General features: G+C 55.6%; 1 protein-coding gene across 38 annotated transcripts in view; it reads right to left on the bottom strand.

Moving 5' to 3' along the window:
* Positions 1 to 20565, bottom strand: part of LRRFIP1 (LRR binding FLII interacting protein 1) — a 139211-nt gene that overhangs the window by 61269 nt on the left and 57377 nt on the right. For 35 of the 38 annotated variants that reach the window (XM_038574330.1, XM_038574332.1, XM_038574331.1 and 32 more), the window contains exon 2: positions 937 to 1023. The exons of 1 other annotated variant lie outside the window; for it this stretch is intronic. In XM_038574330.1, the coding sequence (XP_038430258.1) occupies positions 937 to 1023 (87 nt within the window). Of the gene's footprint in view, positions 1 to 936; positions 1024 to 16403; positions 16557 to 20565 lie in introns of those variants that run through there. 2 more of the 38 variants (XM_038574329.1, XM_038574326.1) reach the window with 2 other exon arrangements.

Below are 20565 nucleotides of genomic sequence, written 5' to 3'. Positions count from 1 at the left end.
TCACCACATGGAGGGGCCCCCCGCCACGGGCAGGGGGTGGCGATGAGCCCCTCGGGCTGGTGGCCGGGCCCCACCCTACCGGGGATGTGAGGCCCAGGGCTGGGATCCGTGGTGATTTTTTTTTTTTTTTTTTTTTTTTTTCCGTGGTGATTTTTAAGAGAAACTGGAAATGCAGGTTTCTGTCTGAAATTTCACGTGCTTGAAAACACTGGGTCAACTAAGATTCTGGCCACGTGAAACCAGCCCCTGGGACGAGCACCTGGGCTGCCTCTCCATTCAGAGGTTCTGAGCAAGACAAGCCCTCAAGGGGGGGCCTGGTGTGGACGCTCCCGCAGGCTGTGGCCCACAGAGCTCCGGGGCCTGGCGGATGGGGACTTGCTTCTTCCAGGCTGACTTCGAGGTCACCGAACGGCTCACTGCTCTCACTGCAAGCCCAAGAGTCCTCACGCTTGCGCTGTCCACGCGACTCCGCTCTAGCTCAGGATCGTGAAAATAAGTCGCAAACGGCACTAACAGGTGTGCAAACCCATCCGGGCCCTTTCCCGGGGGCGGGAGGGGGTCTTCCCTAGCCGCTCCACCCACAGTGTCTATTCTGGTTTTTCTGCATCACCTGTGGGCTTCAGGCATCGCGCAACTCATTGAAACAGGTCAAAGCCACAGGGGGAAATATTTTTAAAGCAAAGGGTCGGCCGGTTTAAAAAAAATAATACTCCTTTCACACTTTCACTCAGAGGCTCGAGATTGCAGCTCGACAGTCCGAGCGTGAGGCTCCGAACCAGCCCCGCTTGGCTCCTTCCAGCCAGAAGGCCGGGCCGGGACGAGGGCGCGGGGAGGGGAGCAGCGTCAAGCGGGCAGGCGCGTCAACGGCGACAGGGGTCTCTGTGCGGCACGTTCCCCCGGGATAAAAACGGGACCAGCGCGGAACCCAAGCGTTACCTCCTTCTGCTGCCGCTCCAGCTCCTTCATCCGGATCTCTCGAGCCTCGGCGCGGGCCGCACGCTTCGCGGCCAGCCTGGCCTCCGCCTGAAACACACGGGAGGGTTTTATTAGGAGACAGGCCAGGGGCTCCTTTCCCGTGAACGACAACGAGGCTGTCAGTAAGCGACTTCGGGGGGTTTAATAAATACACCGTAACACGTCACAGACTCCTAAGAGTCACAGGTCGTCAGGAGTGACAGGAGCAGCAGCTACGGCAGGAAGGATCGCACCATTTTCGGAGCCTTAACGCACAGTTCTTCTCCCCCCACCCCCCAAGGATTTTTATTTATGTATTTGAGACAGAGTGAGAGAGAGAGAGTACGAGCGCGGAGGGGAGAGGGCCAGAGGCAGAGGGAGAAGCAGACGCCCTGCTGAGGCTCGATCCCAGGGCCCTGGATTCGTGACCCACACCAAAGGGAGATGCTTCACCGATGGAGCCACCCAGACGCCCCTAGGTGGGCGCAGCTCTAAGGACTTTGCGTAGATTGTGCCGTAGAGTCCTTGCAACAGCCCGTTAGGTAGATATTGTCACCATCCCCAGTTTATAGCGGAGGGAGCTATGGCACAGAGAGGGTAGGGAACTTGACCATAGTCACACAGCCTGCGAGTGGCAGGGCCCCGCCGCGTGCCTCCCTCTGGAGCAAGGCGTGAGGGCTGGGCATGACCACAGGGCCCCCCCACCCCCACCCCACCCTTCTACCAAGCAGGAAGCGGAGGCCTGGAGAGCCTGCCAGACCCGTCGCAGGGCACAGGGCTGGGACTGTGACGCTGCTTTCCAGAACTCCTGGCCAGTCAGTCACCTCTCAGGACGTCCTGTGCCCTCAGCTTCCCCCTCAGACACCTGCAGTGCTGGGAAGCCCGTCCCTTCTCAAGACAACTGAGACCAGAGCAGAACAACTGGTGGGTTCTGGAGGTTAGAGGCATTCCATTAACACAAAACAAAAACACCCAAACCGTCTCCGGGTAGCCATCTATCGAGCTGGACAGCTATTCAGCCAAACTGTACCGAAGACCATGTGAAAAGCTGGGCCAGGCCTGACGAGCGCCGTGGGACCTGCCACCCCAACACGGCTTCCTGGCCCACAGGGCTCGGGCTGGTTCCCTATTTCAGCTGATACGGCCAATGGCTCAGTGAGTAACTGGTGCAGGTGCCCCCGGATTCGGGTTCTCTGGGGTCCAGCAAACGCCACCTTTTTTCCGCTTAATTTTTTTTTTTGGAACACACGTGTAATTCTTTCAGTGACAGTTGCGTAGACACAACTTTAGATGTGAACACAGGGCCAGGAGAGACGGCCAGCGTGCTTCTGGGTGGCTGCTGGGCCAGCACCCCGGCGGTGGCTCAAGTGTCACGGTCCAGCTTCCCCCCTGAGGGCCACACATCAGGGCGGCGGGTCCTGGGGCCAAGGACCTACACGTCCCCCAAGCCATACCTGTACTGACTTAAAAACTCATCTTCTGTCCAAATTCTCCTCTAGGTTGAAAACTGACCAGAACTGATCTGTCGTCAGGGGTTGGCCGGTGTGTGACCTCATGAGGAATTAATTCTGTTAACTTGGTTCGTTCCTGGGGTTCCTTTATTAACCCAGGCCCAGGTGCCCCAGGTCAGGGGGTGTCAAAAGTCACAACTGCCCCAGAACACTGGTTCCTCGGTGCCATTTCAGTTTTTGAAACCATGCTACACTGTGTGAAGGGCCACTCGGGGTTTATAAAAAGATCCAGCAAAGCTCAAGGGGAGGGCAGGGGAAGGGAAGTTCTGTTTGAGTGACATCGGGCCACGGGAGATGCTACGGTCCCATCGTCCCATCGCCGGGCCAGCAAGAGGACCAGGTTCACCCTGAGTGCAGCCTGTCTCCCGGCCTTCCTGCGGGGAGGCGTGGGCTCCCCGCCTGCTGGCTCCGGGTCTGAGAGTCTAGGCCGGGACCCACCAGGCCTGCCAGAGCCGCCGCCTGGGTGGGAGGAACAGGGGAGGAGGGAGAAGGAGAGGGAATGAGAGACACGGGGAAGGGGACAGGAGGAGGGAGGACTGCCGGTGGGGACACAGGAGGGTGGCAGGCCTAATTCTCGGGGGTCCCCACGATTCCCGGCCTGGTGCACCTGCCCTACATAATCCTCTCCCCGAGTATGGGCAGCATGGCGGGGATAAGAGATGCCCCTCCTGTCGCTGGGTTACGTCACGTGGCAAAGAGAAATGCAAGAGTAATCAAGGTCCTTCATCAGCTGACTTCATCCAAAGGTAGATTATCCTGGGTGGGCCTCACCTCATCAGATGAGCCTTTCTAAGAGGGTCTGGAAGCAGAGAGACTCCCCTGCTGGCCCTGAAAGGGCGAGCTGGCCTGTGTGAGCAGCCCTGTGAGGGGCCACGCGACAAGGACCTGCGGATGGGCTGTAAGAGCCACGAGGGACCCTGGGAGACCCCCAGCCAGAGAACGGGATCTCAGTCCTACAACAGCGGGAGCTGATGCTGCCCACGACCATGTGAGCTCGAGAGGACCTCAGGTTCCAAAAAGGATCGCAGCCTGTGCGACCCTGAGCAGAGGATCCAGGCAGCTGTGCCCAGACTTCTGACCACGGAGCCTAATATGATAAACGTGTGCTACTTTAGGTTTCTGGGTATTTGTTACGCAGCAAGACGAGGAGAAGGGATCCGAGATGACCCTGCCTTCACAGTGCCGTGTCTGACCTGCGGGGAGTCTGAGCAGGTGTACACACCCATCCCAGCCCGCCCTGCTTTCGTCTAGCTCTGCTTGGGATTGGGCCAAAGATCCCCGAAGACACCACTTAGGTGAACGTACAGTCCCCAAACGCCTGGGGCGGCCTCCCCACGGGATGGGCAGGCCTCCAAAATTAATATCCCATCAGACTCCATAGACTCCGTCCCAGCTACTCCTGTGGGGCTCCGTCCACCCAGGAAAAGGCTCCTGTCACGGCCTGCCCACCCCTGCAGTCCTCATGTCCGACCCAGTAAGTCTCTCTGGCCACGAGGACACCAACAGACGAAATCCCAGCAGCTCCCGATTTGAGGGGTGTGGGCTCGGGATGAGGATGGAACCATGCGAACGAACCAAGTTCTGGAGTAAATTCCTCATGAGGACGCATCGGCCGGACTCAAAGGCACATCAACTGTGGCCAATCAACTTTAGATTAGAATTTAGAAACGGGATGAAATGTCTAATTCAGGACAATTTCAAATCCTTGCAGTCGCCACCTTATAAGACGCCTGCATCTCTCAAGACACCCGTGAGCCAGGAAGTGGTAACAATCCTGCTGCTTCTGGGAATCCGGCTAATTAAAAACCAACAGACACAGGAGCCAACGTTTAAACTGTTCCAAAATCTCTGCAAGGCCAACTTTGAGAGCACAAGCCTGTGATCAGTGTAACAAGCCCGACCCTGGCCTGAGGTGCCTGAATGAAAAACCAGAGTGTTTTGACAACACAGTTCACCCTAAACCACTGACGTTGCCAAGAACACGAAAGAGCCTGACCCAGAGCCTAAGAGGCAGGGACCACTCAGATGATTGCTGCAAAGTCACCAGAAAAGAAAAAATATCGGATAGGATCAAGTGGTTCAATGAACAAAAAAATACAAAACGGCTCTGGTCCGCCGCAGAGGTAAGCGACCAAGAATTCCTTCCCGTCCAACATTCTGTGGGAGGCCCAGGCCGGCCCTCCCCGGCTCCGTGGGCCTCGGACCCACGCGTCTGTGCACAAATCCATCACCACCCGACACTTCTGTGAAGTAGAAACTCACATTCTTGAGGTCACGGCCATGTCAGTTTGTAGGGTTTTTTCCCAAATGCTTACTTTCACTTCTGTTACTTGGCTTGTGGGGACTGCAGCTATTGGGTATCGCCGGCCTGGGGGGTATGGTTAAGGGGGTGGGAGGGACGAGGGACAAGGCGGGGAAGCCTGAGGGCCTGCGGGGTGGACCGAGCTCTCGGCCCCTGTATCTGGAACCTCATCTTGAAGGAATATGGGACCACTGAAGGGGTTTTTACAAAGGGACACACAGTGGGGTTGACTTGTGTTTGAGAACCATCGCTCTGGCTGGACTGTGGGGAGCAGGAAGGGGCCGCTTCTGAGCTAGCGGGCCCGTGATCCTGGGCAAGTGGGCCTGGCGGAACCACGCACAAAGGATGGAGCAAAGTGGGGAGGCCGGGGGGTGCGGGGGTGGGGACAGGAGCCCAAGGTCTTGAGCAGAGCCCATGTGCTCTGCAAGCTGGAGACGCTCGGGGGAGAGTCCCCACCTGGATGCGGGTGTGCAGGGTGCTTCCCCAAACCTGGACGTGCCCCGCGTCCTGCCTGCTGACACCTGCGTGCCTCCGGGGCCTGCGTGGGGTTCAGAGGCTGGCTGTGAACTCCCAAACTCCCAAACTCAAGGGAGATGAGGATGCTCCATCACAGCTAGAAGGACGAGAGGGATGGAGAAAAGGAAAGGGATGGGTTTATGGGATTTAGGACAGAAGGTACAAGCCGCACAGGGGTTTAGGGAGGCGAGCTTGGAAAACACCCTGCCCGGCGTGCGTCTGTTCATTCTCCAGCTCCCGTGGAGCTGGGGGGACACTCAGCCGAGTGAGCCGTGAGCTCGCTGTGACCTCCGGACACCTGCCAGGGCGGCCCCAGGGCAAGCTGGCCCGGCCCTTCCTCCCCTTCCTCCGGGCCCAGGCCGCTCTCCTCCCTTCCTACGTGAGTCACCCGGAAAGGGGCGCCAAGCTTCTTCCTGCTCCCTACTACGTCTCTGTTGAGACCTACTCAAATATTTAAGATGAAATGATACGATCATCCTCAGATTTGCCTTCTAATCACTGGGGAGTGGGGGGCCACCCCCCGGCTGCACAGTGTGCGCCCCCCATCCCGCCCCAGCGCACCTGGGAAAGAGAGATGCAGAATCACCCCCCCAGAACCCCGAGTCAGAACCTCTGGGGTTGGGCCGGCCAGCTGGGGGAGGGGGGAGCCGACACTTGCTCAAGTGGAGGGACCTCTGTCTTCTGTTATCCCACCTATGTTTGGGTATGTTTGACACTTTTCATAACAAATAGCAAAATTTTAAAAGGAAGGTAGAAAGGGGGGGAGGCAAGCAGAGAGAGAAAGGGAAAGGAAGGAAGGAAAGGAAGGAGCCTCCAAACCCAAAACTATGCCCACTGAGGCTAGCAGGCGGCCGAGGGTGTTGCTGGAAACCACTGCGGGGCTGCCGCTGCCCCTGCGGGCCCCCCCAGGCTCAGGCAGGGGGGTGGGGAGCAGACCCAGCCAGGCGTGTGACGAGATCCAGGCTCCTGGTGGGAATGCAGCGTCCTCTCCTCGACAGGCCAGCGCGCCCTTCCCCCGGGGGCCCTCTGTCCCTGGGCCTGGAGCCACACAGATGGAGCTTCAGAGGCGCTGATGATGGAGACGGGGAGAGGAGAAGCCTCCCCTGATCATCACAGGAATTGCCTCAGAGTAATTCTAAAAAGCTGAACCCTTGACTCCAAAGTGCTGCTGTTAGGGTTTATTTTACCGTAGCTAGGACAGCTCTCCGGCGCTGAGGTATGAGCGATGCTGCAGGACACACGCAGCAGCACAGGCCTCCAGAGGCTCCGAGGCCCCAGCCCGGGGTTGGCCGCAGGGGCGCACAGGTGGCCGAGGAGACACATCTCCCCGCAGCCCCGGGCCTGGTCAGGCTGGGGAATGAGGTGAACAAACCCGGGGTGGGGTGGAAGCAGGAGTCCTTTGGGGCGGGGGCCCGGGCTACGCTCACAGCCTCCGTGGGCTCCAGCTCCAGAGTCCAGCCTTCCAGCAGGACACGGAGGCGGCGGCGGGGCCACAGCCAGAAGCGCCCGTGCCCGCCTGAGTGGCCAGGCCTCCCGCTCGGAGCACCAGACAGTCCAGGCTGTGACAGACCAGCTGTTCCAAGGTGCCGGCAGGAGCAAGGGACAGCCATGCTCAGCCAGGGGACGGAGGCTGAGGAGCACCCCATGAGAAGACGTGGCCCAGGACACCAGGAGGGAGGCCTAGCAGACAGGCCTCCTGCCCCCCTGCCGCCCCGGCCACCCTCTACTTCGCTCCTGCCGGCTGGTGGAGGGTCTGCCCCCCACGAGGGCCCCAGCCCAGGTGGGGCAGCCACACAGCAGCCCCAATACCTTGCACCCAAATCCCAGGGACATTCTGGGGGCTTGAAGAGCTCTAAGGGTGCCCGTCTCCTTGTCAGCTCCTACCCGTTTGACTACCTGGAGGCCCCCGTGTGATGACCTTCAAAGAACAGGAAGGGGATAAGCTCTGGGGCACAGAAGTCCCGAGAGCAAGGTCTGGTGCTGTAGGAGGAGGATGCGGCCACTGTCTTAAGAGCCTCACGCCACGTCAGGGAAATCTGGCTCTGTCTGTATGTGCCCTGAGCTTTCCTGGGATCAAGCACAGTGTGGAATTCTATATCCCAAGACCTGTCATCCTGCGGCCCCAGAAAATGTTCTCATTCTGCTCTTCAAGTGTGCAGTAGTCCCAGGGGTCCCAGAACTCTGCATGGAACAATTCTTGAGAAATGGGACTGAGATGCGTGTGTCACTTCCTCCAGTGAGGCTCAGAAAGCCCCGGGCTCTGGAAAGGCACCGAGGTGAGGGCACCAGAAGCCAGCGGCCTCGCTGCGATGCAGGGCACGCGGCAGGCCGGCGATGGCAATGCTCTGCGACGGCACAGGCTGCCGTTCTAGAACAGGTGTTTGGGAGGAGATGGTCACCATGCATTGAGAACACCGCTGGGGTCACTGGAGAGAGGGCTGGGCCATGGCCACACCTCGGGGACCCCGGCCACGGCCACCTCTCTGTTCTGCGTCCTCAGATGTAAAGTGCAAATGAACCACGTGGGCCGTTCAGAAACACAAGCCATCTGTCGGCGGCACAGCTTTCTCGAATTCGGGGGAAGTTTTGGTATTGATCATACGCGTTCCTTTTGGCCTTTAGGTTTTAGAAGCAAGCAGAACTGAAAAACCAGACTTTTCTCCCAGGCCGCATAACGTTAACTGCAGCTCACGAGCTCCCAGGGAAAGGTCCGCTCCTGTGAGTGCAATAGGAATGTCAGGCCGCCGAAGCCCCAAGCAGTGACAAAGGGCCAGTTTTGTCTGGAAACAAGCAGAGCCTTCCGTCCATGCGAGATTCTTCCCCAGAATGACAAAGGAGCACGCTCCCGACTACGGGGCAGGCTGGAAGCCTCCGATTCCCGGGAGGCCGCGTGCGCAGGCCCACGTGAGCGCCTCCTAACTCGGGGCACAGGTCCCGCCTGGAGTGGACGCTGAGCACAGTAACCACGAGGCTGACACACAGTCCCTTCTTCCAGAGTGGCCTTTGCTACAGGAAGTGGCAACAGCCAGAAACTTTTGTTTTCTGGGTAAACCCCCAATCCCTTGTGCGCAGTAGGTTCTCAAGACGGGGTGCTATTCAAAGCAACCAACTGGAACGAGGGATGTGTTTTCCTGCAGAGGCGACTGCAGGGAAGGTGCGAAGCCGGCAGCTCAGCTCAGCAACAGCGGCTCGTGCCGCCTCTGGACCCTGCACCCACCGCCCCTGTGTCCCTCCAGCCGCGATGTGCACTTTATGCCCGTCTCAAAAGACACCCTCATCTTCCCAAAACCCTCTCTGGCACAATTACTGTACGTTTCCCCCGATGAGGGGGCATACGTTCCCTTCATGGCCATGCCTGCAACTGCTGTCAGCAGGGAGGAGAGGATGCTCTGGGATTGCAGCTGTTGATGGGGGCAGGGCCGACTCTTTAGAGGGCATTTTGGAAACGTGGGGGGCATTGTTGGGATGTCTCGGTGATCGGAGCAGGCACTGACGGCATTTAAGGGGCAGCGCACGGCAGGCCAAGCATCCTGGGTTCAGACGGGCCTGCATATTGAGGAACTTTCCCACTGGCTATTCAGACAGAAGAAATCGCCTCATAATTTTCAGATCTACAAATGGATTCCAACTTACACATAAAACCAAAATACGTTTTGTGCAGTTTTCACACACACTGGATGTTCCAGGAATGCCATCGGCGTTAAAACGGAGGGAAGATTATGCTTGGCTCTGTTCAGAACTTTCTCAAGAGTTAGTGACCACTTGGGAACGTCAGGTCACCAACAGCAACATAACACGTGGCGTCCGGGTCTCAGCACCACACACCTGCATCTGTCTGTGTTTGCAGCATGGCTCTGGGCACGCGTTGGCACACCTGTGACCGCTCCCTTGGTCTCCTGGCACACCGGGGCTGGAGCGCTTCTGTGTCAAAATCCACATTCTGGCACTGCAATGTACCTTTATTTTATTTCTTTTCAATGCAACCGTTGAAACATTACATTGACTTGAAGTTCTATCGACTTGCTTTTACGACACATGAATTTCATTTCAGGTTAGCAATGAGGATGTTAAAAACTTGTTATAAAAAGGGGGCGTTGGCTCTGACAGGGTTGAGAACCACAGGTTGAAAACTGCAGAGTGGAACAGGGGAGCTGAGCCTCCCTAGGGCGCGGCTGCACGGTCCCAACAGCCCAGCCACAGGTTAAGGGCACGGGGCTGGGGGCTGCTGTGTGAGCCACAAACTAAACAAGACCTACTTTGTCCATCTGACTTGAAAGTTTGGAAAACAGAAAGTTGAAAACTAAAAGTTTAGGGGCGCCTGGATGGTTCAGCTGGCTGAGCGTCCGACTCTTGATTTCAGCTCAGGTCACGCATTGATCTCACGGTCGTGAAATCGAGCTCCGATCGAGTCCGTGGGGAGTCGGCTTGAGATTCTCTTTCTCCCTCCCCCATCCCCGCTCGCTGTCACGCATGCTCCCTCTCAAATAAATGAACATATCTTCAAAAAAAAAAAAACAAAACAAAACCCCACAAAACTAAAGCTTAACTGGTTGTCTTAAACACCAGGTTTTAGATGGTACACACATTTTCAGTCAATAAAATGTTTCAACGGTTGCATTGAAAAGAAATAAAATGAAGGTACACTGCAGTAACAGAATGTGGATTTCGATACAGAAACATCATCTAAGACACCACCAGAACCAACTCCAACGAGTTCTGGAGTAGGCTGCGATATCATCACGGAATTTTAAGACCAAACACCAGCCTTCAGAGAGGCCTTTACCTTGCAAGGCCTGGGCCGTGGGCCTCCAGGGGCCCAGACCGGGGGACCTGGTGGGAAAGCCCAGAGCGTCGGGCGCCACCTCTCCGCAGGGCTCCGGGTTTCTGCCGGCGAGGCCACCCCGACAGGGGCTCAACACCCAGCCTCCGGCTCTGGCTCACTGCTTACCAGTCACGTGGGCTCTGACAAACTGCATCGCCTTTCTGTTGTTGTTATTCATCGTGCGATATTTATTTATTTACATTTAATTTTATCTTATCTCCAGGGTAATTAACATGCAGCGTCATGTTAGTTCCAGGTGTACAGTACAGTGATTCAGCCCTTCCATTCATCACCCGGCGCTCGTCCCGCTCAGTGCCCTCCTTCATCCCCATCACCTGTTTCCTCCATCCTAACCCTACCCCCACTCCTTGTTACCATCAGTGCGCTCTCTATAATTAACAGTTTGTTTTTTGGAAACGATATCACTTTGGGACGTTAGCCCTCATTATAGGGAATGAGGAAGCCAGGCTGTGTGACCTCCAGGAGCCTCCTTTACTTCTAAAATCCCACGTCTCTATACCAGGAGTGAATTACTTCGACCCTGAGACTGTCAGTTCTCTTTCCCCATTTTGCTGCTAGAAATCTCTTGACTTTGCTTCTCTCTCTCTCTCTTTTCAAAATATTTTTATTTGGGATGCCTGGGTGGTTTAGTGGTTTGGTGCCTGCTTTTGGCCCAGGGCGTGGTCCTGGAGTCCCAGGATCAAGTCCCACGTCAGGCTCCCTGCGTGGAGTCTGTTTCTCCCTCTGCCTGTGTCTCTGCTTTTCTCTCTGTGTCTCTCATGAATAAATGAATACAATCTTACAATAAAATAAAATATTTTTATTTATTTATTTGACAGCCAGAGAGTGTGCACAAGCCGCGGGAGGCAGAGGGCAAGAGAGAAGCAGACTCCCCCTGAGCGGGGAGCCCGACGCGGGGCTCAGTGCCAGGACCCTGGGATCGGACCCTGAGCTGAATGAAGGCAGATGCTTAACCATCCGAGCCACCCGCGCACCTGGGCTTTTCTGAATAATAAACTTCTTAAAAGCACGGTGCATACTGAAGTAGCAAACTGGTTATGATTCAGGAATAACATTATTCACATTACTTTACAGAAAGCCACAACTACTAACATTCACCCAGACTTCCCAACACAACCTTCAGTTTAGCAACTACTCAGACCCATGCGATGAATAGAGACCTTGCCCAGTATCCTCTATGTGGCTAAACTTCTCCTCTTGCTGTTAACGCCTGTTACATTTTTTTTTTTTTTCTGAGCTGAGAGAAGGTTCACATTTCCGTCAGTAGCCTCAACATGCTGGGACGACAAAAAGCATGACGGCCACAAAGAACCCCGTGTGACCAACAGGTGAGAGCGGCATGGCCCCACCTGTGCGGCTGGCCCTCCACGTGACAGGCTCCCTCCGGCAACGCACCTGGGCTCCACTCCTTTCACCTTAACCTACTCCGCTCACGGTCTTCTCTGCAAACCCCACATTTTAAGGTGTCATGAAACACTGAACTTGTTCCTTCTCAGAATGAGGCTGGACACTCCAGCAGCACCAGGGCTCTCCTCCAGCAGGCGGTGCACAACCATCTACAACCTTTCCTATGTTCCAGTGACACTCCTGGAACCAGCCGGGAGAGAAACAGAACCATCACTTCAATTGTCAGTGAGCTAGTCTGTCTGGGCAGGGTGGGGTCGCGCTCCTGGGGGACGCTGACACATGGAACAGTTACAAAGGTAGGGCACTGCAGAAATAGAAAAATCGAAATTTCTGTGGCTCTTTCATTTTTACTCTTCTTTCCCTTATTTAGAAAAATAAAGTCCACTGAAAGTTCTTTTGTCTGGGGCGCCTGCGTGGCTCGGCCCATTAAGCATCTGCCTTGGCTCAGGTCATGATTCCGGGGTCCTGGGATGGAGCCCCACGTTGCTGGGCCGGAAGCCTGCTTCTCCCTCCTCCTATACCCCTCCTCTCTGCTTGTGCTCTCACTTGCTCTCTCTCCAATGAATAAGAAAATCTTTAAAAAAAAAAAAAAAAGAGAGAGAGGGAGGTTTTTTTTTTGTTTGTTTGTAAGCTACCAGAGAGAGAAAGGGAATGTTTGATAAAATGAAGATGTCTCAAGACACATTTGGGGGCAAGGCTATGTGTCCTAAGAGGCAGTCTTTGCGGTGGCAGGGGGCGGGGGATGTGAGATCCCAGAGGCTGCAAAGGAGCAGCTCAGAGCAGCCACGCAGCAGCAGCAGCAGCAGCTGCTGGCCAGACCCTCCACAAAGAACTGTATACAGTGGTGATAGTTATCAGCACCAGCTCTGAATCATCAGGCTGAGGTCTGAGCTGCCTGTACCACCTACAAGCTGTGTGCACTTGGGAAAGTCCCCTGACTGTTTTGAGCCTCAGTTTCCCCTTTATCTGTACGTGGAGATAACCCAACAAGGTTCTGGCAAGGGTTAGGGAAGCCGCCTACAGAAAACCTCCAGCAGGGCTGACACGGCAGGGGTGTGGGGCTGCTGCCCACCACTAATACTCACACAGCGTCTTCTCTAGCATCTAGGGATCCACCCAGCACGAATTCAGCTCAGATTGGGTTTAAAAGCACCGAGAGAAGACATGCCAGCTGAGGCACCCACCAGGAGGCACCTACCAGGAGAATGTGCAAGGGGGAATTTCAGAGGAGGGAGAGGAGGTCCCCAGCCCGCATCAAAGGGCCACTCTGTACTTCTCTTCCCCCTGGAAGATTGCATACCCATTTGCCACAAAAAATAAAAAAGGACCAGAAATGATGTTACTTTGACAAGCTTGATCACACACACACACACACACAAATCAAACATTTCGGTTACAATTAAAAGTCCTCATCACAGTAATTTAAGATAAATTACTTCCCTACTACAAACTGGTTGGGCTTTTTAGACTCAAGGCAAAACCACTTATATGACTTTAAAATTGTTAAGTTACTGTATTAAGGAGAAAACCACTTGATCTCTGGCCCTCGCCCAAATGAACGGATAAGTCTTCGAATACACATTTGTGTTGTTGTTGTTGGGTTTGTTGTTTATGTACTTTGGGATTTGGCCAAGGGAAGGGGATTTTCGTAGTGGTTCTCAATCAAAGGCATGGCAATTCTGAATTGTTACATCATGAATGTAGTCAAAATATGCTTTAACAAACCGGGAAGAAAGAAGCTAATATTTTATCTAGAAAGTCTAATGAAAATTCAGTAAACCTATTCCACGAAAATGAGCCTCTGTGTTTAAAAAAACAAACTAAAATGTTGGTGGCCCAGAGTAAAAAAAAAAAAAAAAGCTGTAGTTAATAAAAAAACCCCTCTGTTCCCTACAACATCCCCAACCTATAGTGGGGGCGTAACAGGCTTCTTTCGATAACAGATTATAATTTGAACCTTATGGCCTCTGAGGTTCCAAGATTAATACTTTTAAATACGAACAGATACTTGGAAACACTGAGTAACTCGTCATAAACAATGCCTCTGCTGAGTCACATAGCCTGATTTTTCAGGGATAACAAATTCCTCCTGAACATTGCCTTTTGAGGAGCAAACCTGTTGCACCATTTGGCCTCAGAATTCTGTAGAAACTAGATAAGAACCCCTAATCAGGTAATACTCCAATCAACTTCACTTGAGAACAGTTCTGCAACTATAAATAACTCGATTTCCTGTGCTCAGTTTAAGTGGCAGTTTAGACTGCAGGGTTTTGGGGTTTTTTTTTTTTTTTTTTTTTGTTTGCTAAGGAGGCTTCTGCTGTGTTGTATTAGCTCAGGCTGAACTGAAAGTAACTCAAAGCAAAAACGGAAATTTAGTCTCCATCTCTGCCCTACTGGGACACTCAGCCCTAGAGGAAAGACCCTACTTACCTCGTTTTATATCTTAAGTACTGGGGAAAGTGACCCATCTGAAAGGAGCCAGGTTTCCAGGGCTCAAAGTCTCAGGCTGAGCTACAGCAAGGCCTTCCACCTTTGCAAGCACTGCACCTGCACGCTAGTCAATGATCCCACGCGCCGAGACCCGGGGACCTGGGTAGAGGTACTTATAATGATGAGATGGGCCTGGGGAGACTGTGTCCACATTCCACCCAGACGGGCTGCCACAGGACGAGACCCGTGGGATGTAGGGGCTTAGCGCTAATCAGTATGTGGAAAGAGACCAGAGGTGACACAACCCATCATAAACACGAGGAAGTTACAAAAGTCAAAGAAATGTATGGTTTCTACACTGGCCTCTCACAGACCTCCAGGGCCAGCGCTCACTGTTGTGTAAGGCGCCCCTCAACTGTTCATTCAGCACTTCCTTTTAACCAGACCACTAGCCTCATAAAATGAGGACTGGGTTTCACTTCTTTTTCCCATGTCCCATTCTAAAATACTTTTTGCTGCTATTTACTAAAACAAAATAAGAAAGAAAGAAAAAAAAAACTCCTATAGGTTCAAAATTTCTTACTGGAAACCCCTGGGGCCAAACTATGTTTCAGAATTCAACATTTTCAGATTTTAGAAGGGCAAGAAGTTGCATACACCCCATAATCTGTAGTCACCACAGTAACAGACCTCAAACAAGGACTTTCACTGGCTGCAGAGAAATGTATGAACATCTACCATGAGGGGGATAAAGATGGAAAATAGCCTCCCATCAGCTACAAACTTAAAAAAAATAAAAAATAAAGAAAACCAACTGTCAGTTTCCAGAGCTTACTGGATCCTGGAACTGGGGGTACAGTGGAGCACCTCAATCAAAGCCCATTCCAGACTCTCCTGACACCAGTTCCCAGGGCACCTCTATGAAGTGTGCATCTCAACCAGATCTAATCCACGGGGTTAAGGGTTAACGGAACCTGGCAGCCTGTGCCACGGAGCGCCAGTGTTACTTCTTGTTCCTCTGATGGCCTGTCCCTCCCGTCCCCATATCCTGATTCTCCATGTTTACTCTTTTCTCCGTCAAGGGCTCCTTGCCCAGCACTCCGTCCCTCTGAGCTCAACTCTTGCCCAGGGTTAGCAGTACCCTGCTCTTGCCATCTATGGTTCGCCGAGGCGGCTCTGCAGAACGCCAGCATCTCCCAGCAACCTTCCCGTCCTTCCTTCTTCTGACGGCCCTTCCCTGGTGGTGACGCAAGGACCTCTCTGTGGGCTCCTGGGGCCCTAGACACACCAGCCAGAGGAAGGGGCAGGAACCAGCTCCAAAGGTCTGGCTCACAGCAGGAGGCACAGAAGAAGCAGCACACTGACCCAGACATTAAAAATATATCCACCTGACAGTACTCAGCAAGGAAGGTAGCCTTCCAGTGTGGATTCATCAGAGTCTATCTCTTTGCCTTTCCCTGGTGTTCACCAGTAAGCTCCCCAAGGTCAGGGCACTCTTATTTATCTTGGATCCTCCACAAATACCCAGTAGATGATTAATTTCTGCCTGATGAAGGAGTGATTGTGTTGGGCTTACACTTTTTTTTTTTTACTTTATTTATTTATTAGAGACATAGAGAGAGAGGCAGAGACACAGGCAGAGGGAGAAGCAGGCTCCCTACAGGGAGCCTGATGCGGGACTCGATCCCAGGACCCCGGGGTCACGGCCTGAGCCTAAGGCAGACGCTCAACCACTGTGCCACCAGGTGCCCTGGGGGCTCACACTTCTTCTATCAAGGCTTCCACAAAAGCTAGGTAAAGTGAAAATCTACGTTGGGTCTCTCTGCAGCACTGAGCTCCCGGGGCCTTTTCCAAAGCACACCCTCTTGCCTTCATGTATTTCCACTCTCAGTCGACCACAAACTGCCCCGAAATGGGTAATTACAAACCTTCCCACCTCACCCCCTGTACAGTTTTAAAGCCAAATCGCCCCCCCACACACACGTGATCCCAGCACTGGGTACTGAGCTGGGTAACTGCAAAATCCCACGCATGGGGGCTCCTGCCCAGACGCGACCCCAGGATGGAGCCAGGGTGGATCTGGTGATGGGGGTCCCCGGAGGTATTTGGAGAGAAATCCGCAGGGGTCCCAAGGTCCGGGGCAGGTGAGGGCTCCAAAGCACCCCAGCCACGGGCGGCGCCACCAGCAGGGTGAGGCCACCACCGGCCTGGGGCACCCGTTTCCAGGTTTTGTTGTTTTGGAGACTCCAGCGCGCGCAGGACCCGGGGCCGGACAGGGGAGCGGCGGGCGGGGGTCTCGGGGCGCGGCCCCCCCAGCCCGCTCCCGCCCGGGGCGCGCCGGCCTCGCGGAGCCCACCCCACGGCCGCGGGCGCCGGGCTGCGGCGGGGACCTGCCCCCGGGGCCCGGGACGGCAGGCTTCGGGCCGTGCTTTCCTCTTACCAGCTTCTGGGCTTCTGGGCTCAGGCAGTCTATGTCCCCGCGCGGCGCGGCCGCGGGGCTGCTCATCCTGCCGGGCGCTGGGTCCGCCCGCGCGCAGCCGGGAGGCACCGTCGCGAGGGCTCGGAGCGGCGGCCGGAGGCTCTCAGCGCAGCCGCATCCCCATCCCCATCCCCATCCGCATCCCCGGGGCGGCGGGACGGCCCTGCCCGGAGCCCGGAGCCCGGCAGCGCGGCGCAGCCCGGGGCCGCCTTCCCGGAGCAGAGGCCGCCTCCGCCCTTCCCGGGCTCGGGCGCGGCCGGGGCGGGGCGGGGCGCAGGTGGCCGAGGGCGGGGACCGCGGGGCGGGACCGGGGGGGGCCGGACCGGGGGGGCGGGACCGGGGGCCGAGGGGCCGCCCCTGCGCCGCCCGCCCCCGAGGGTCCCGTCCGCCCCGCGCGCCCCGCCCCCGGCCCCGCCTCCCCCATCGCGTCCGCCCCGCGCGCCCCGAGCCCCAGCTGCGCGGTTATCAGTCACCGCCCAACCCCCGCTCCCGCCGACACCGGAAAGGCGGGGGGGGGAGGGGGGACGGGGGGGGAGGGGGGCGGGGACGGGGGATGGAGGATGGGGGGTGACCCGCCCCGGCTGCGCGCCCAGAGTCCGGGGAGGGCAAGTCGAGGCGCGGTGGGCAGAGGGGGGTCCCGGGGGAGCGCACGCGGGGCGGGGGTCGGCTTGGGGAGGGGGCCAGGCCTGTGGGGGGCGGGGCCTGCGGGACCTTAGGGGCGGGGCCTCGGGGGCGGGGCCTGCGGGACCTTAGGGGCGGGGCCTGCGGGAGCGGGGGCCTGTGGCGCCTTGGGGGCGGGGCCTGCGGGGCCTCGGGGGCGGGGCCTGCGGGGCCCACTGCCGCCCCGCCCCGCCCCCGCCCGCGGCGCCCTCGGCACCCCGCTCCCCGCGGCTCCCGCCCGGCGACCTCCCGGGGAAGCGCGGCCGCCCCGAGCGCGAGCACGGCAGCAGGCGGGGGGGCCGGCGCAGCGGAGAGCGGGGGCCGCCTTCCTCCGGCCGGGACGACCCGGCCCGCCCCCGCCGCCCCCGCCTCCTCCCTACCTGGAGGCCCGTCTCGGAACGACCACCTCCCCGCCTCCCGCCTGCACACCGGAACCGCCCACGGCACGGCTCGGCCTAACCTTCTGCAAAGGCGGCTCCAGAAAGTCCTGCGAGCCCGCAGGTGCACGCCGCGGGCTCCCTACCGCGGCCTCCAGTTCTCGCCGCCCGCGCGCCCCGACCCTGCCCTGAGCCCCGGGCTGCAGAGGAGGGGGCTCCGAAAGGAAGGGGTCACCCGGGGGGCGGCCGGGCAGAGGAGGTACGGGCGACCTGACCCGGGGCGGGGCCCAGGGGCCGCTGGAGGGAGTCTGGGAGGAGCTCCCCAGGTGAACCCAGCGCCAGGCTCCGAGGACGGCATCGTAGGTTCTCCGCGATGCCTTTCAAAGAGATTGCAATGCCTACCCTCTTTCCCGGCTCTCTTCTTCATTATGGTGCTGTGTTACGATTCTTGGTTCTTGAAAGTTAAATTCGCTGGAGAAAATAATTTTAAGCTGTTCTGCATAAACAAACATGGAACTTACAGAATGTACCATGGAAAGCAATTACAATTTTAGTAGTAACTTCACAGATGCGAAGGATAGACCATTGCTAAAATAGCCCCTTTGAGTTTTCAGTTCGAATATTCCAATCTAGACAGGCAAATTCTAGAGCTACCTGCCATCCTCAACTATGACCACATCTCCCAGAGCAGGGCACAGGGAACAGATGCTGGAAGACACCTACATTCTCCCCAACCCCCAGGCCGCCATCCAGTCTCTAGGAAGAGCTCCATCCATGAAACCACGCAAGGAGAGGGGTGAAATGGGCTCTGGAATTAAAGTGCCTGGTTCAGGGGCACCTGGGTGGCTCAGTCTGCTAATCCTCTGACTCTTGATTTCGGTTCATGTCCTGATCTCAGGGTCGTGGGAGAGAGGCCCAATTTGGCCTCTGCACTCAACAGGGAGTCTACTTGTCCCTCTCCCTCTGCTCCTCCCCACCCCAATCAATCAATCAATCAATCAATCAATCAAATCTTAAAGAGAACAACAACAAAGCACCTAGTTCAATTCCTGGCTCTGCCACTTATTGTAGGATCCAGAGCAAGTTACTTAGCCCTGTGTCTTGAGCTTCATCTGAAGTAGGCTAATGATAAGGAGAGTGCCCAGGTATAGGGGAGGACCTCGGGCACCCACGGGCAGACCCTGCTGAGCAGCCTTGCTGACCTGATGGAAATGCAAGCCAACACTGCTGGGCAGCCACTGTGCTTTCTTCCCTTGGTCACCAGAATCCCCATCCAAAGTGCCCAGGCCTTCCTGTCCTCTACAGCAGGAAGGAAGTGAGGCAACCACGAGTTCAAGTGGCTGAGAAATGTGATGACCAGAGAAACTTCAGGAAGGGCTGGCTGCAGAAGCCTTGGGTGGCAGGACACTGTCAGGGAGTGAGAAGTAACTACCTGAATACTTACAGTCCTAGGAAAAAACTAACAATACCAGCAATAAAATAATAATAGTGCCCAGGAGATTTCTTATTCCCCTGAATGGTAGCACATTCAAGAGAACTGCTGCTCTAGTTCCATCCGGATGGGAGGCTGAGGCTACTACTGGCCTCTCCCTGTGTCCCAGTCCAGCCGGCCTGTGAGATGGCCAAGCCTCAGACCATTCCCAGCCACAGGACAAGTGTCAAAGTCTATCCTGTGAGTAGAGGCCTGAATCATGCTTGTTGGTGTCATTATATAGATCCTGGGGCCCAAGTATAAACTGTAAAGAGTCTAGCTGCTTTCTGTTAATTTTGATTATAAGATTCTAAGTAGGTCTCTAATGGAAAGGACTCCTCATTGAAGCCCCCTTCCCAAACAGGCTTCTTCTTCTTCTTCTTTTTTAAACTCATAGCAAGGCCACTTATAAGGATGAATGACTAGAACCTACAAACTTGTTTTTGGAAAGTGCATGAGGACGTCAAAGACAGGAGTGTGGCTGTGAGAAGTGACATTGGATAGAATGGGACACACTCCAAGACGCATTTCTCCCCCATGCTCACAGCTTGAAAGGCAGCTTGGCACAGTACTATACACCCTTTCCTTTGAAGAAGACGAAATTAAAGCCACCTGAGAGTGTCAGGTGAGAAGGAAGCAGCTAAGAAGCCCTGGGTTTCCATCCTGAGGAAGGTTAGCAGGAGGAACCCAGGGGATCTTCGAAAGCGCTGAGTGGGGGGCTCCTGGGGGGCTCAATCGGTTAAGTAACTGCCTTCAGTTCAGGTCCTGATCTCCTGGTCCTGGGGTTGGGTCCCTGCTCAATGGGGGGGGGGGGGTCTGCTGCTGCTTCTCTCTCTGCTTCGCCACTACCCTCCCCTACTCCGCCTACTCCTGCTCACTTGTGTGCTCTGTCAAATAAGTTTTTTAAAAAGGGCTGAGTGGCAAGAGGTGGGGCTGCTCAGGAACAGGGTGGCCATCCACCTAGACTGGGCCTGTGCTCCCCTGGGGTCCTCATAGAAGGACCTATGAGGTTAAGAACATTGGTTCAGGGGCACCTAGGTGGCTCAGTGGTTGAGCATCTGCCTTTGGCTCAGGTCGTAATCCCGGGGTTCCAGGATCGAGTCCTGCATCAGGCTCCCTGTGAGGAGCCTGCTTCTCCCTCTGCCTGTGTCTCTCTCTCTTGGTGTCTCTCATGAATAAATAAATGAAAATCTTAAAAAAAAAAAAAAAGAACATTGGTTCAGTTTCCCAGTTTCACCCTCTTTTGGTGAGGGTGTCACTTCTAACAGGTCGCGAGTTTCCGGTCCCTTCCCAGCTGCCAGGCAGCTAAGGACCTGCAGACATGCAGTCACTACTCAGGCCTGGGGTTGCCGTCTGTTTTGTGAAAGCTCTAGATCGCCTCAGGCATTCCTACCAGCCACCATGCTTGTGATCCTCTGTGTCCTCTTGACACAAGTTAAATGTCCAACATCTACAAAAAGCAGTTCTCTGCTGTACAGTAAGATTATGTGCAGGGGATTTAATTTCTTAAGGGACCCCTGAGAGAAGAACCAAAGCTAAATAGAGCTGTCTTACTTTGTGCTGGGAACATGAGAATCGTAGCTAACCAGCAAATGCCAGAACATTTAACCAACGG

This window comes from Canis lupus, chromosome 25 (genome assembly GCF_011100685.1).
Source record: "Canis lupus familiaris isolate Mischka breed German Shepherd chromosome 25, alternate assembly UU_Cfam_GSD_1.0, whole genome shotgun sequence".
Classification (NCBI taxonomy): Eukaryota; Metazoa; Chordata; class Mammalia; order Carnivora; family Canidae; genus Canis; species Canis lupus.
Note: the sequence above shows the minus strand (reverse complement) of the source record. Positions and strands in the feature narration are given on the sequence as shown.